The sequence below is a fragment of the Mytilus galloprovincialis genome, chromosome 1 (assembly GCF_965363235.1).
Source record: "Mytilus galloprovincialis chromosome 1, xbMytGall1.hap1.1, whole genome shotgun sequence".
In the NCBI taxonomy this organism is placed as follows: Eukaryota; Metazoa; Mollusca; class Bivalvia; order Mytilida; family Mytilidae; genus Mytilus; species Mytilus galloprovincialis.
The window spans coordinates 16694391-16707230 of NC_134838.1; the positions used below are offsets into that span (position 1 = coordinate 16694391).

A 12840-nucleotide genomic window follows, 5' to 3' on the forward strand; every position below is an offset into this window, starting at 1 on the left:
AATATCTACAAGGAAACATATTATCCCAGTTTTTATAATATGTTTCACAACCTTTCTCCCAAAGAAGAAGTTCCTAAAGATATACTTAATATCTGTACGAATTATCCAACCCTTTCTGTCTACACGTACTATAAATTATTTACGTAGATATACAAATTTAATTCGATTTCCTTGGTCGCATTTTGACTTTGTATAAAATTTGATCTTGTACTGATAATAGTTAAGTTAGCAAGATAAACCACGAGTATAGAACCTTACGTCTGATACACCGGTCAAACAGTCACAACTCTTATCGGATACAGATAGAACTTCAAAACAATGAAATTATCTGCTCGAGTTAGAGGGGATTGGTTCGCGGTACCATGCAAAGGGGGCGAAAGTGTAAAATGGTTGGGAGAGGAGACGTTAAGGAGATACTATAAAGCCAAGAGTTCCTCGGGGCATGCTATAGAAAAAGTATTCGAAGTGAGAAAAGCCAAAGGAGGGGCAATTTTAGACCAAGATGACGCCATTAAACATGTACTGGATGACAATGATTTTGTTACTGTGGGTCAGTGTCTTACTTAATGATAATAATGATACTAATGATTATAATTTAATAATGATAATAATGATTATAATACTTCTTATAATATTAGAGCCTATTGTATTAAAAAGAAACACGTGCTTCTAATCTGATCTGACGAAAAGGACAATGCACTTTTTTTTTTATAACTACGCATGTTAAAATGACAGGATGCACTATTATATATAGACATACAACACACGTCGATTTTTTTTTGCGCATTATATGTCAGCCTCAAGAAGTAAAAATTGAATAATAAGAAATTTTGATGTCAATTTCATTTCGCATAATCGAATTAAGAGATGGACCGATCTTATAATGATCAAACTTTTGATGCTTATTTTTACAGTTTGTTTAATGCTGTTTTGTTCCCCACTTTCCCATGCTCACAAATCCTGCCACATTCGTTATATGTCTGTCCTAAGCTATGAAGGAGCATGTAATCTAGTGAATACCACCGGTTATTGTTTGTCATGTCTGACTTCAGAGCACTCAAACTAACCGAACGCAAGAGCAAAGTACTTAACATGCTTAAATGAAATTATGCCATCATGAATTTTAATATTGGGGGCTCACTTTATATAACTTTTTTTTTTTAAATGCAACGATATTGTAGATGTAAACTGTTGATTTTCTTATATCTGATTTCCATTATGTTTCTAGTTCTGGACAGTGATATGTCAAGTCCAGTGACCGGTCCTGCAGAACCTGTGTACGTTGAAGAAAAAATGTATCCTTCAATATCAACAAACAAAATCTGCTATATAAATTTTTTCAAAGTTGCAATATTCTTTTATCAAAATGTCAACTTTTCTCCTTAACAAATTCAAGACCAGAAGCCAGCGTGGAGAGAGCGAGAGAGGTGAGTCTTATTATGTATCTAATGTTGTCGTCTCCATTCGAACATTTAACAGCACTTTATTTCTTACCACCCCTTGTATGTGAATTAATAATAATGTTTATGAAAAAGATTCATGCATTGTGTAAATTCTCCGCAGTTCTGTACTTTTGAAATTTCATATGTAGTCTTCTTCCATGGATGTCATATCCATTATGAATCTTAAAATCATTAAACCTATTAGGAGCATTAACTTTAAGACAAACTGAAATAGTTGCTTGGTAGTTTTCAGGAAATCTTAAAGCATACGGTAATTTATTTGCTTGATAAAATTCAGAATGGAAATGGTGAATGTGTCAAAGCGACAACAACCCGACCATAGAATACCTATATGCTTATTTTTTCAATCAATAGGAAATATGATAAATATTCTTCCTGAGAATCGTTAAGCTGATTCAACTCATATTTAACCAGAACATGCCGGTTAATACATGTAATAATAATACTTTATTCAGAAGCAATACAGCTTATAGAATATACAATTTCACAATATTTTTTTTGAATGCATCAGTGAAATATAAATACAATAATTATACACAATACATGTATGGCGGAGAATGAAAATAATAATTAATACAACTACATATTACGATTTTTTTCAATATTAAACAAAAATTTACCTAAATTATTAAGTTCTTTCACATTGTGAACTGATAACAACTGTATAAGTTTAAAAGTGGATAGATATTGCCAATAATATTTCTTAATGTATAGTTTTCTTACATCACTATATCTATTACAGTCTAGAATAACATGGTATTCGTCTTCTACCATATTGTTATTGCACACAGTACATAATCTGTTTTCTCTATCTACCTTGTAATATCTGCCTGTTTCTATATTGAGGCTATGGGCGGAGATACGATATTTACATATAAAAGGTTTATATATTTGATTAACAGGTCTATCTAAATAAAATTGCATTATATCTGTGTCATATATATATCTATAAAGAATACATTTTGATGAATTATTAAAAAAAAAAAACCATTAACATCAGCAATAAAGGTATCTTTCATTCTTTGTTTTAACTCATGTATGAATATATCATTTCTTTTAGCCATACATCATGAAAACCATATCTACATAAAATATCTTTGACTGAACATGCCCTCTTTCAATGTACTGTTTCAATGTTTTAGTACCAATTGCTAACCAATATATGGTTTACAGTTGGCATAGGAGAACATGTCGTTCGAAGAGGACAGTTCGTTTAAACTACGAGTTGACGTGTCTGCGTTAAATGTTTGATGGGGAAGCAGAAAATACAAGTACTTAATGAAACACTTTTAAAAAAAATGTCTTTAACTCTGAACTAAACCTTTCTTATTATTTTTCTTAGTATTTATCTCTAGATGGTAACAGCTTGTCACTGGATGACTTGGTCAGACTTGGAAAAGGACATTACTTAATAAAGGTGACTGTATCTTTCATTATTATATTTACGTCCAGGTCATGCTTATATGTTTTGGTATCTAATCTTTATGGAAAAGCAATATGTGTTTAAATACCGGTTAGTTTGTAACCCAGATTTTTTTTTCTCTCAATCAATTTTAACTTTTGGACACCGGTATACTACTGTTGCCTTTAATTCGCTACAAAATATTTATATGACTGATTTTTTTTTATTTAGTATATATGTTACAGTAAATAGGTGAAATTAGGAATTACATGTAATTACTAAAATTTAGGAATTACAGGTAAGTCCCGGTGCACTTAGTTAATACAAGTAATTCCTTAAACGGCCCAGTTATTACCAGTAATTACTAAATTTAAAATGAATTTTTACACCTATTTACTGACTGCTAAAACAACCATAACTTTTGATCACCTGACCATAATACAACATTGTTTTAGCTGTGTAATACTAACTAGAAGATCAGTTAGTACTCTTAAAATTTTGAATGGTTGATATGTATAAAAAATATCTTGAATGAATATGGACTTTCAAATATTTGGTTAAATCAGAGTAACTTTAGTTTTAATCCAAAATGGTTTAAGTTGAGCATTATACAGATAATTTTTGACCAACTTCAGCAGACATGGAAATCAGAAATGGAAAATTCTCCCAAAGCATTATGTCTTAACTTTTTAAAGAACTCTTTGAATTTGAAGAATATTTAGACTTATTACCTTATAAAGATAAGATAACGTTATGTAGGTTAAGAACTGGAATGAACTGTTATGTGCATTAGCTTCGAGATATATAAAAAAATTATCTTTTTTTTTGTTGTTAAATCATTTATAAAAATGATATAGTAAAATTATAATTCACTGTTAGCAGCCATTCTGGTTTTATTTTGTTAAATTAGCTGAGAAACAAGGTTGATGAGTTGTGCACTTGCAAGTGAATATTTGGACCTCATTGAATACGTATTCATGTGACCTTCAAATCAACCCCTAGCTGGAGATGGATTATCGATGTATTAAGCTATTAAAATTGTAAGGGTTTTGCAGAACAAATAGTCTCGGCTACTTTTGCTGTTAATCGCAGGCTCAACAAAAATGAGGAAAAAATATTAAAATTTTCCTCTACACTACCAAGAATTTACTCACGTTTTTTTGGTACATTTCTACCCTCGTATATATCAGTACTGTTCGGCAAGACAGAAAACTTGTAATGTTATACTTTTTTTTTTTTTATTCAGTACTGTTTTTGACAGGACAAAATTAAATTAAAAAAAAAAAATAAAAAAAATAACGAAAACAATATGTCACGATATAGAAAATGAATGGAAATGTGGTAAGTGTCCAAAGAGAACAATTAACTCACCCCAAATATACAAAACAACCTAAGACCTTTTAAATAGGCATCACGGTATGCATTCAAATGTAAACATTGTAACTAATTTTAAGGTAAATAAACTAAATTTTACCTGAAATAAAAAACAAATAAAAACCTTTAAAAAGATGCACATTTACGTAATTAAAAAGAAGACATCTTTTTTATGAACACAGTGATGTTTAACAGTAATGAAAAATTCCTTACAGATACAGTACTGATTTAATTAGTGTTATAATGAAACAGTACTGACAAAATCAGCACTAAAACAGTACTATCAAAATCAGTACTGCAACAGTACTGACAAAATCAGAACTGAAACAGTACTGTTAAAATCAGTACTGAAACAGTACTGACGAAATCAGTATTGAAACAGTACTGTTAAAATCAGTACTGAAACAGTACTGTCAAAATCAGTACTGAAACAGTACTGTCAAAAACAGTACTGAAACAGTACTGTCAAAAACAGAATAAACAGAAAGTATAACCTTACAAGTTTTCTGTCTTGCCGAACAGTACTGATATATACGAGGGTAGAAATGTACCAACAAAACGTGAGTAAATTTTTGGTAGTGTAGATACTATCTTTTGACTAGTACTGTAAGAAGCTTCAGTCAAAATTGGGTAAAAATCCAGGATGGTTTATAAAATCTAATGTTTTAAAAACTTTAACTACAGAGTGTATGTAATGTTAACTGGGAAAAAAACTAGTACATTTATAAGTAATATACGTAAAAAAGGATTTTTTTTTCAGACTTTACTTTTGGATATTATTTTATGATCATAAACATTTAGCTTCTGTCCAAGTTTGGTAGAAATCCAGGATATTTGGAGAAAGTTTTTTTTTTTTTTTTTTAAAGTTTTGAACCACAGTGCATGATGGAGATTTTAGTTTGATTTTGGATAGATATCATTGTCTTGCATACATATATTTACGGAGTTTCAAAACCTATAAAACAACCATTTTCCAGTTTCAATTCACAAACACTAAAGAGTATGCACTTTGGATGTGCATTATATTCCTACATCCTTATGTTAGCGCCCTTAAAATCCCTACCCCTTTACTTTCTTATTTGGTATCTTGAATTAAGTTTTTAATTTTAAAACAAAAACATCAAGTTAGTAAATAGCTGTAAAAATGGTTTATTCCTTGAATGCCAACATCCTTTGATCTACCGACAATTTACCTGTAAAATTATGTTGGCGTTCGAGGAATAGGTGCAAGTAGTTATCACAACAAAAGTGCATGCTTATCAAAACAATTATACTAATTAAACAGAAAGGTATATTCCAGGTAGCTAAATCACATTCATGTTTGTAAAGTTGTTGAAAATCATTTTTTTGCTGTAACTGCTTAAACCAGTATGCTCTTCTCTAAAAATAAAACTTCGAAATTTATTGCATCACAAAGTTTTTGGACTGGGATACTTTTTTCCAATATTTCTATAGTTGTGGGTACTGTCATATTCTTGTGTTGAATTTCTCGAAAATTTGTATGTAATGTTAGATTACTATGTTTATTTTGTTCAGTTGTTCAGGATATTTTTCTTGGGTTTAATATTACACCCTTTTTTTATTTATATGTAAGTCATTTATAATATATTGTTCAGGTATTTGTTATGTTAGCAATTCATCAGAATTCTTGTTACCCTATTTAATGGACTTGAAATTTTGTAGAGTTATGGAGGATATTCTCATACTTTTTCATAGCATAAAAAGAAGAACATTTTGAACAGTATTTATTTGTTTGTAGACAGAGAACGATGACCTATAGTTGTTTATTTCTGTGTCATTTTGGTCTCTTGTGGAGAGTTGTCTCATTGGCAATCATACCACATCTTCTATTTTTTATATACAGAAAACAATACATATAACATAAGTAAACATATAAGAAGATTGACAAAAAGCACAAATCTTCATATGTGATCTGATAACCATTGTTGAATATTCTATACAAGCAATTTCCACATTTAAGACTCTATTACAAGTGTAAAGTTTAACTAATTGTGAAAAAATCATATTATAAGTAGTTCATACTAACTTATAAAATATTTAAAATGATATGGATTTAAATAAATATTTTATATCCTCTCTAGTTTGAAATAATCGTATTTAAGTAGACTTTTTAATTTTTTTTTTAAACATGTCTTATATTAATAAACTTTTCCATTCCTAAATTATTTTTTTTTAATGAAAAGTAATAAAAAACGTTTTTATTTTCTTTATTATTTTTTTGAATATTCATGATAATTTTAACCTCAAGTTATTTACTGAAGTGTTTAGTAATTACGTGTAATTCCTAATTTCACCTATTTACTGTAACATATATATATCAAAATTTAAGCAGTGTAGTAAGCAATATGACAACTTTAGCGTATACGTATTACATTACACATATATGGCTAATTTTAACCCTATTGTTAATTGTAGATGACAGTTGATGCAGAACAGAAAGTCCAGAAAGCCAGAGATCTCTTAGAAGATATCGTGGATAAAAACAAACGTAAGATATTTAACTTCATTCGGGAAAATGTCAAGCGGTACTCCGACATTCGAAAAGATAACACGTTGCTAGATTGATAGTTTGATGAACTCAGTGTCCCCTTGTTTTCTTCAGCTTTTTTTTTGCATTTTTTGTTTTGTTTTGCTGCTTTCAAGTTAGGGTTAGGACTGTAAACCTCAGTTATTTGAAATTTTAAAGATAAAACGACTGGTATTCTACTTTGAAGAAATGAACAAATTATTAGAAATACTCCAGTGCTACATCTTCATGATTTTTTAATGTTAATTTTCTTTCAGTTGTATATGGAATCACAACAGGATTCGGAAAGTTCGCCAGGGTTAATGTAGAGAAAGATAAGTTAAAGTAAGATATTATAATTACTAAGTTCATCAGGGTTAAAGTATACCAAACCAAAAGGAATTAAAAACCCATCTTAACCAGACTGACTAAGCTCCATTATTAAATAGTCTACCAAAAGCGACCTTGTCGGTACGAGTTTTACAATAAATGAAATAAACTAAATTCCAAAGGTTTTTATCGACATTCCAATCAATACATTATTTGATTATTTTAGTCAGTAAAAACTGCGTATGAATTTAGTGTTTGCATAAATGTTTTTTTGTACCATAACCTCAATTTTTTATTTATCTTTTTGCTGATTTGATTAAGGTGGTATGGGAGTCTAAAATAAAAATAATAGAATTTGTTCATACTTTGCCAAAACGTACTAATCTATTTATATATGTTAAAAAATATAATAAAAATGATAGGTCACCGCGCATTTTCTCAAACTACAGGTTGTGACAAAATGACACATTTTGTAATTATGTTATACAGGAAAAAACATCATTTTGTGATTAGAAACTAAACGAAATGATAGAATTTTATTATAAATTACGAAAAGATAGCTTTCAGACAATGCTTTGAGAATATCAATAGAAAAGATAGGGTCACCGTACATTTTTCCGGCTAAAATACAAAATAGGAAAATTCCATATAGATTCCTTCAGAAAATGAACTGTTTTAGAGTTACCTCCCCTTAAAATGCCATTTTAAAAACATTTAAAAACAACCAAAAATAATCTACATTTGTAAAAATATTTAATATTTATAAGTTATATTCTTATGAACTGGTCCTTTTAAATGAATATTTTCATTATATATCTGCATTCCTGCATCAAATTTTGCTAACATGATAGAAAATCTGGACATTAGGTTCTCTGTTTTTACAATCCAAGATTGCGAAAGACACCCATACCACCTTAAGTAAACAATTCACACTGCTACTTCTGTATTTTGTTTGCAGTGAGCTACAGGAAAACTTGATTAGATCGCACGCAGCAGGTAAGTCAGTTAAAAAAAGCATGTATAAATAAGTTATTGAAAAAAAAGTAAAAACAAGATACAATTTCCATACAACACGTGTTTCTGGATTTACCCTGCATCCTTCATGTCCGAAAAATCAAAAGATATGAAATTATTTACTGCATCAGAACCAAAACAGCCAAATTTTATTAAGGTTGTATTTGCTTGAAGGAGATGCTGCTAGCACAGTTTTAATCCAGTCGGTACATGATTTTATGAAATTGAAATAATAAAATGGAAAAGAAAAAAAACAACAGAAAATTTTTAAATCGATATCATAATCTTATGAGGGGGGGGGGGGGGGGCAATACCTTTTTATGTTAACCTGTTTTGACCCTTTTTAAGGTGTTGTTAACTGTTATCTGAGATCAATTTAAGCTGTTAACTGTTTTCAACCTACTTTGTTAACTTTTATCAGCATTTTTGCATTTTTTGTTAACTGGTTTTGCCAAAATCGAGGTGTTGTTAACATGTTAACGGACCCCTATTGCCCCCACCCCCTCTGATGATAGAAATTAAACAAAACTTAAGATATTTTTTCAAAGTTACAAACACTGGACAACCTCATCATAGATACCAGGATTACATGACGCGCATTTCGTCAACAAAAGATTCTCCCGAAACGCTACAATAAATAAATTCAATTGGCGAAATAAAGTAAGAAGTTGAATAACATTGAAATTCCGAAAAGTTTTATGAAACACAGCTAATTTATAAAAGTAATCTATTCCTGTAGTAGAAAATCCTTAGTATTTCGAAAAATTTAAAGTCTGACCATAATGTGCAAGAAGTTACGGAGTAAATCGGCCTTATTTGAAATGTTATTTTAATCACTATTTTTTTGTTTATAATTGCAGGAGTTGGACCACCGCTGTCGCCAGAGAGGACAAGGATGTTATTGGCACTTAGGATTAATGTTTTAACCAAGGGGTACAGTGGAATCTCGATGGCAAATCTTAAAAAATATATTAAGGCGTTTAATGGTAATATATTTGTGCGATCTAATTGTTGCAATAAAAGGCTTACAAAAGCAAACACAACACTTTAAATGACGTTAACTGTTCACTAGGGTCTTGCATGAACAGCGAGCACTTGTTTCAATGAAAAATATGTAATCCATAACGAAACGGCAAAAGTTCGTACTACTGTTGGCTTTCGGAATGATAGAAAGACGGATAACACTATATGTTTTGAGGCCACTGAGTAGCGGCATAATGATAAACATGAAATATTCCACCCTTGTAGAAAATGTTTATCATAGGTTCTACTTAAAAATTAACCATAACATGTGACGAGAAAAGTATATCACTTGCTTCCAGCAGAGGAGAATTTTTAGTTTGATTGCATGTTGACCTACATACATGGTTGAGTCATAAACGGTTAGTAGTGGAGTTACATCCCTTTATATTCCATATTAGGTAAGAAGGGAGGCGGGGCTTATTTCATACACGGTTAGTAGTGGTGTTGCGTCCCTCTATAATCAAAGTGATGGAAATCACTCATGGAAAGATTAGAAGAGTAGTTTGAATTATTTCATATTAAGGTATGGTGGGGAAAAATGAACATTAATAAAGCTATATTGCTGAAAATTGCATTAACAGCAGGTCTTTAGAAGAAAACTTGCTTTTCCAGAATGAGGATAAAATGAGCTCAAATTAAATAATATGGGTCTCTTAATTTGCACAATTTTATTTAAACTGTAGTTTATATCTTATCCAAATAATGTTGCCTGTTCTGAACATGTTTCAAAAAAACAAAAAATTGCAAATTAAAAATTCTTCTAGTAAATGTTACCAACTATACTTGTAAGACATAAAATCTTGACCAACAGCTAAGAACTTTAAAGTGTCAACAAAAATAATCTAAAAATGTTGTTTTGGGGCATTTTGTAAGTTGAAACAGAGGTTATATGACATTGAAAATTAAAAGTTGTAGAGTGCCTTTTGATTATTTTTTTGTAAAAGTACTTTTCAACACAGGGCATTGAAAATGTACTTTTTCAACATAAACAAATTAAAAAACTTATTTATTGAAATGTGGATTCTTTCTTGATTGCAAAAATATATATTCACTTCTAATAAAAATTCAAATGACTGAAATAGACATACTGATTGATTGGGAATAACCTAATAAACAATGGTTTGCTATAATTAAAACTTTAAAATTTTTAAAACTGTTTCAAGCCAATTCCTGATAAAAAAAAATGTGAACTAATCTAAATTGTTGATTAATTATAGATGACTATTGGAAATTTATCAAGTAAATTATAGGCCTTACTTGAATACCTTTTATATATATTCATATTTATATTCATATTTCATTTTTTTTTAAGAGATCTTGTTAATCCTTAATTAATCATTTATCTTTCAGATATAATTTACAGAATCACTTTAAGTAATGTAGATCAATTTACAAAAGTAATAGGCAATAAATAAATCATCCTTATATATATCAAACATCTAATATATACATTTGTGTATTCAATTATGAGGTCAAATATTTGTTTATTGAGATGTATATTGTACACTGTATATTGCATTGGGTCTGTATAATTATGTAAGACTTAGGTTGATAGGTAATGTGGTCAATTTGATTGACAGTTTAGGAGGTGGGGCATTGTAATTAAAGGTCCACCTTGTCTCTGATTGTTTAGTGGTAATGACAGTTGTCAATCAAACTATTATTGTATCAATACTCAATTACTTAATCAAACTAATCAATAAACAGTCTGCAAATGAACACACCTTAATGACATACATTCTTAAATGAACTGCTCCAATAATATATCCATTTTTCAGTTTATATGAGTATTATGTGCACATACATGAGAACCATAGGGAACTATATTTCAGTGTGAATACATTTAGTTACAGTAGTTAACCTGTCGTGTTGTTAGGGAGGCAGGTGCCTTAGTAAAGATTTATAACAAGTTCTAATCTTTCCAAAAACAAAACGGTACTGAGAAAAATCTTAAAGGTTCAACAGACGAAGAAATTGATGATTAAGATTGAAATAAATTCATAAAACACATTTAAACCTATTAAGTTGTTATTGCTGGCATCTGTTTTTGTAGGATCAATGAAAGTAGTTTCTTAATGCTAACAGTACTGAAGACTTGCTCAATTTGATAGGTCACTAGTCTAAATTTTACACTAAAGATAGTCGGTAAGATAAATTCGTTACATAGTGTGCTAGTGACCTAATACGGCATATATGGGGTCAGTAAATTCCATATGGGGATTCGAGCTTCGCTCTCACCCCATATGGAATTTACTGACCCCATATATATTCGAGCTTCGCTGTCACCCCATATGGAATTTACTGACCCCATGTATACCGTATTAGGTCACTAGCACACTATGTAACTAATACTATCCGACGGTTGATATTATGTGTATAAGATTTTTTTATAATTTTCTTTTACTGAAGATTTGTAACATTTTTAAAACCTAGCCTCATGTTTACCGTGGATACCAGAAAAGGGAACAGTAGGTGCCAGTGGAGATTTGGCACCACTATCGCATCTAGCCCTTGGAATGATGGGGGAGGGTAAAATGTGGAGTCCTAAAAGTGGATGGGCTGATGCAAAATATGTAAGTTCTCTTTTTACTTGAATAGAATAAATATTCTATTTTTCCAAATTACATGGGTCATAAAGAGCATATAAATCAGATACAATAATGGAAGTAATTGTGTCAACAATAATACATTAAAAAGTAATAAATAACAGAAATAAAAACTCTTGTTTCATTATTGTTGCTATTTTAGATATCATATAAATATTGGTGCCTGGTGTTCTCTTGGGACATCTGCTTTGTAAGATCACCTTATTTGCCTTATACAAACCTTGCAACGTGTTCTTAAGGTGAAAGATCGTTATTGCCATGTGGGTTTAACCTAAAATAAATGCGTTTGATCTCGCAGCTCTTCATGTAGGTGTACATATGCCGCTAACTATCCAGCATCTGCTCTCTGATAAGACCCGTTAATTTAATGAAGGTTAAATTCCCACATGAATAAAGGCAACAGTAGTATACCGATGTTCAATGAACATTGTCCTTGTATAGTGCGGGTGATTGTACGTCAATCTTATTTATTGAATTTCGATGACATGGTTATTTACCTTTTAGTTTAAATCCTTGATATCAGCTACCAAAAGGCAACTTTTAATATATACGGAAAAAAATATAAGCAGTAGTATAAAAACACATCAGTCATAAAGGAATGAAGGGAAATGTGTGGTATACATGTACTTACCTCAAATAGAAAAAAATAGGACTTTGAAAAAACATATTGGTTTCAACAATCGATCTTTGACAATACACAGGTTTCTCTGCAATCTGAACAATGTTTCTTTTTGAATGATTACTGATAGTCATTTTTATATTTAAGATTTTTATATTTTATTTCCTAATACTCATGTAAACAGATATGTTTTCCCCCCATTTAATACTCTCTTTTATTATTTATGTGTGATATATGCTATGTCGATCTCCATGCACTCATTATAACTTTGATTTTGCATGTTCCTTAGATTATTTTTCTGACAATAATCATTCTATGTATATAAAATATAAGTTATCCTCTTGTTCTTTATAATAATCATTAAATTTAAATTGTAAGATACAAATTCTAGAATTTGTTATATTTAAAGGTCACAAATAGTTATTTGTTTTTAGCACGAGTCTAGCAGGGTTGGTCAGTGACTTAATTTTTAAATGTCAAGA

At 30.1% G+C, this 12840-nt stretch overlaps 1 protein-coding gene across 1 annotated transcript in view; it reads left to right on the top strand.

The window, feature by feature from the left end:
* The first annotated feature begins 253 nt into the window (after positions 1-253).
* Positions 254-12840, top strand: part of LOC143067517 (histidine ammonia-lyase-like) — a 48993-nt gene continuing 36406 nt past the window's right edge. The window contains exons 1-9 of the mRNA XM_076240836.1: positions 254-550; positions 1229-1295; positions 1397-1427; positions 2806-2880; positions 6676-6748; positions 7045-7111; positions 8055-8092; positions 8971-9096; positions 11567-11706. Of these exons, the coding sequence (XP_076096951.1) occupies positions 319-550; positions 1229-1295; positions 1397-1427; positions 2806-2880; positions 6676-6748; positions 7045-7111; positions 8055-8092; positions 8971-9096; positions 11567-11706 (849 nt within the window). The 5' untranslated portion in view covers positions 254-318. The remainder of the gene's footprint in view (positions 551-1228; positions 1296-1396; positions 1428-2805; positions 2881-6675; positions 6749-7044; positions 7112-8054; positions 8093-8970; positions 9097-11566; positions 11707-12840) is intronic.